The 2,061-nt window shown below is 37.3% G+C and overlaps 1 protein-coding gene across 1 annotated transcript in view; it reads right to left on the bottom strand.

Moving 5' to 3' along the window:
- Window positions 1-1,796, bottom strand: part of LOC107088204 (protocadherin alpha-8-like) — a 3,283-nt gene extending 1,487 nt beyond the window's left edge. The window contains exon 1 of the mRNA XM_015380225.1: window positions 3-1,796. Within this exon, the coding sequence (XP_015235711.1) occupies window positions 3-1,708 (1,706 nt within the window). The 5' untranslated portion in view covers window positions 1,709-1,796. The remainder of the gene's footprint in view (window positions 1-2) is intronic.
- Between the last annotated feature and the right edge of the window lie 265 nt (window positions 1,797-2,061).

Raw genomic sequence — 2,061 nt, 5'->3', positions numbered from 1 at the left:
ACAGGATAACTGGAGCATTGTCATTCTGATCTAGAATGAACACGTAAACTGTAACGTTGCTGCTCAGTGGCGGGGTTCCAGAATCAGTGGCAACAACTTGGAACTGGAAAGTTTTTAGACTTTCAAAGTCAAAACTTTTAAGGGCAGAGATTTCCCCCGTATCAGTATTTACATGTAGGAAAGACAAAACGTCTTTTTTACTTCCTTCTTTCACAATGCGATACGAAATAGCTGCGTTTTTGTTCTCATCTTTGTCTGTTGCACTTACAGAAAAAATAGACATACCAGCGACATTATTTTCTGAAAGGTAAAAAAAGAATGGATTTTGAAAAAAATCAGGACTGTTGTCATTTACATCGCAAATACGGATGTTTATAACTTTTGAATTTGATAATGGAGGGACACCGCAGTCCGTCGCACTTATAACAATTTGATATTCAGACTTCTGTTCCCGATCTAAAACGCTTTTAGTCACAACTGAATAAACATTTTCCTTATAAGATGTCTTTAATTCAAAAGGCACGTCTGATGTTACCCTCAATATTATTTTTCCATTTAGACCAGAATCTTTATCTGTTACACTAAGAAGTGATATAACTGTACCAGGCTTAGAGTCTTCAGGCACAGTGTCTGACACAGACGTGATTTCAATTTCAGGGGGATTGTCATTTATATCCTTTATTTTGATATTCACTCTACACACACCCTTTAAAGGAGGCGTTCCTTTATCTGTTGCCTCAATATCCAATTTATAAACATTATTCTCTTCATAGTTGAGTACTCTTTTTACCTTTATCTCTCCAGTTGTTTTATCAAGTTCAAAAATCTCATAGGCATTTTTCTTAAGCGTTTTTCCAAAGGTATATTCAATTTCGCTATTTATACCTTCGTCTGGATCCGTCGCATTTAGCTTATATATGAGAGTTCCAAAAGGAATATTTTCCTGCACTTCGATTTCATATATCTCTTGACTAAATTTTGGAGGGTTATCATTACTATCTAGAACAATAATAGAAATATTTAACTCGCCTGATCTTGGAGGTTTACCACCATCAAACGCTGTTATACTAAGGGAATGACTAACTCTTTTTTCTCTGTCCAGGGCCTTTTTTAGCACCAAAATTGGTATTTTATCATCATCTCCTTGACGAATATCTAATTCAAAGTGATCGTTTGGTGTTAACATATAATTCCGAACTGAATTGGATCCTGCATCTGGATCACGAGCAGAATGAAGCTGAAATCTACTTCCTGTAGATGTTTGCTCAAATATTTCAAATTCCTGCTCTTTTTCTGGAAAGCTAGGCGAGTGGTCATTTACATCAGCGATTTCCACAATCACATAATGCATTTCTAAAGGGTTTTCGACCAAGATTTTTAAGTCTATTATGCATGCACCACTCCCCTGACACAGCTCCTCTCTGTCGATTTTCTGACGGACAAAAAGATCACCAGTGTCCCGATTTACCTCAAATAGTGCCTGATTTGATCCAGAGACGACACGAAAACGTCGATCAGATAACAATGCCACTTCAAGGCCAAGATCCTTCGCAACATTTCCAACGGTTGTTCCTTCTCTAACCTCCTCGGGAACCCCATAACGAATCTGAGCAAACGCTGGCTTTCCGATAGAAAACAATAAACATATCCGAAGCAAAAGCACACCACGCTTCCATCCACGGCCATATGTGTGGCTCAACATCTTCATATCATATGTTATATAAAGTAGAGCAAAATTAAATTCCAAAAATATGAACTTGTATCGCTCCTCGACATCTTATGCACACAAAAAAGATCACCAAGAACCCGATGAGGGTTTTTTGCAGTCTGAACAAAAGCTGTTGAGGGGAGGAACAACTCGTGTTTCATAATGTTGCAGTGACACCTTCAGCTCATACAAAACCTTAATTTCAATTCACAAACCGTAATCAAATAATGTCAGGGCAAATTAAAAGGTTCACATTTATTCCTTTGCATCTTAATAAGATTAGAAAAATGAGGAAATTGCGCATCAAATGACTCCGTAAAACAAAAGTTCTATAGTAGGCCTACACTAACAAA

Source organism: Cyprinodon variegatus, unplaced genomic scaffold (assembly GCF_000732505.1).
Source record: "Cyprinodon variegatus isolate N-32 unplaced genomic scaffold, C_variegatus-1.0 Scaffold210, whole genome shotgun sequence".
In the NCBI taxonomy this organism is placed as follows: Eukaryota; Metazoa; Chordata; class Actinopteri; order Cyprinodontiformes; family Cyprinodontidae; genus Cyprinodon; species Cyprinodon variegatus.
Note: the sequence above shows the minus strand (reverse complement) of the source record. Positions and strands in the feature narration are given on the sequence as shown.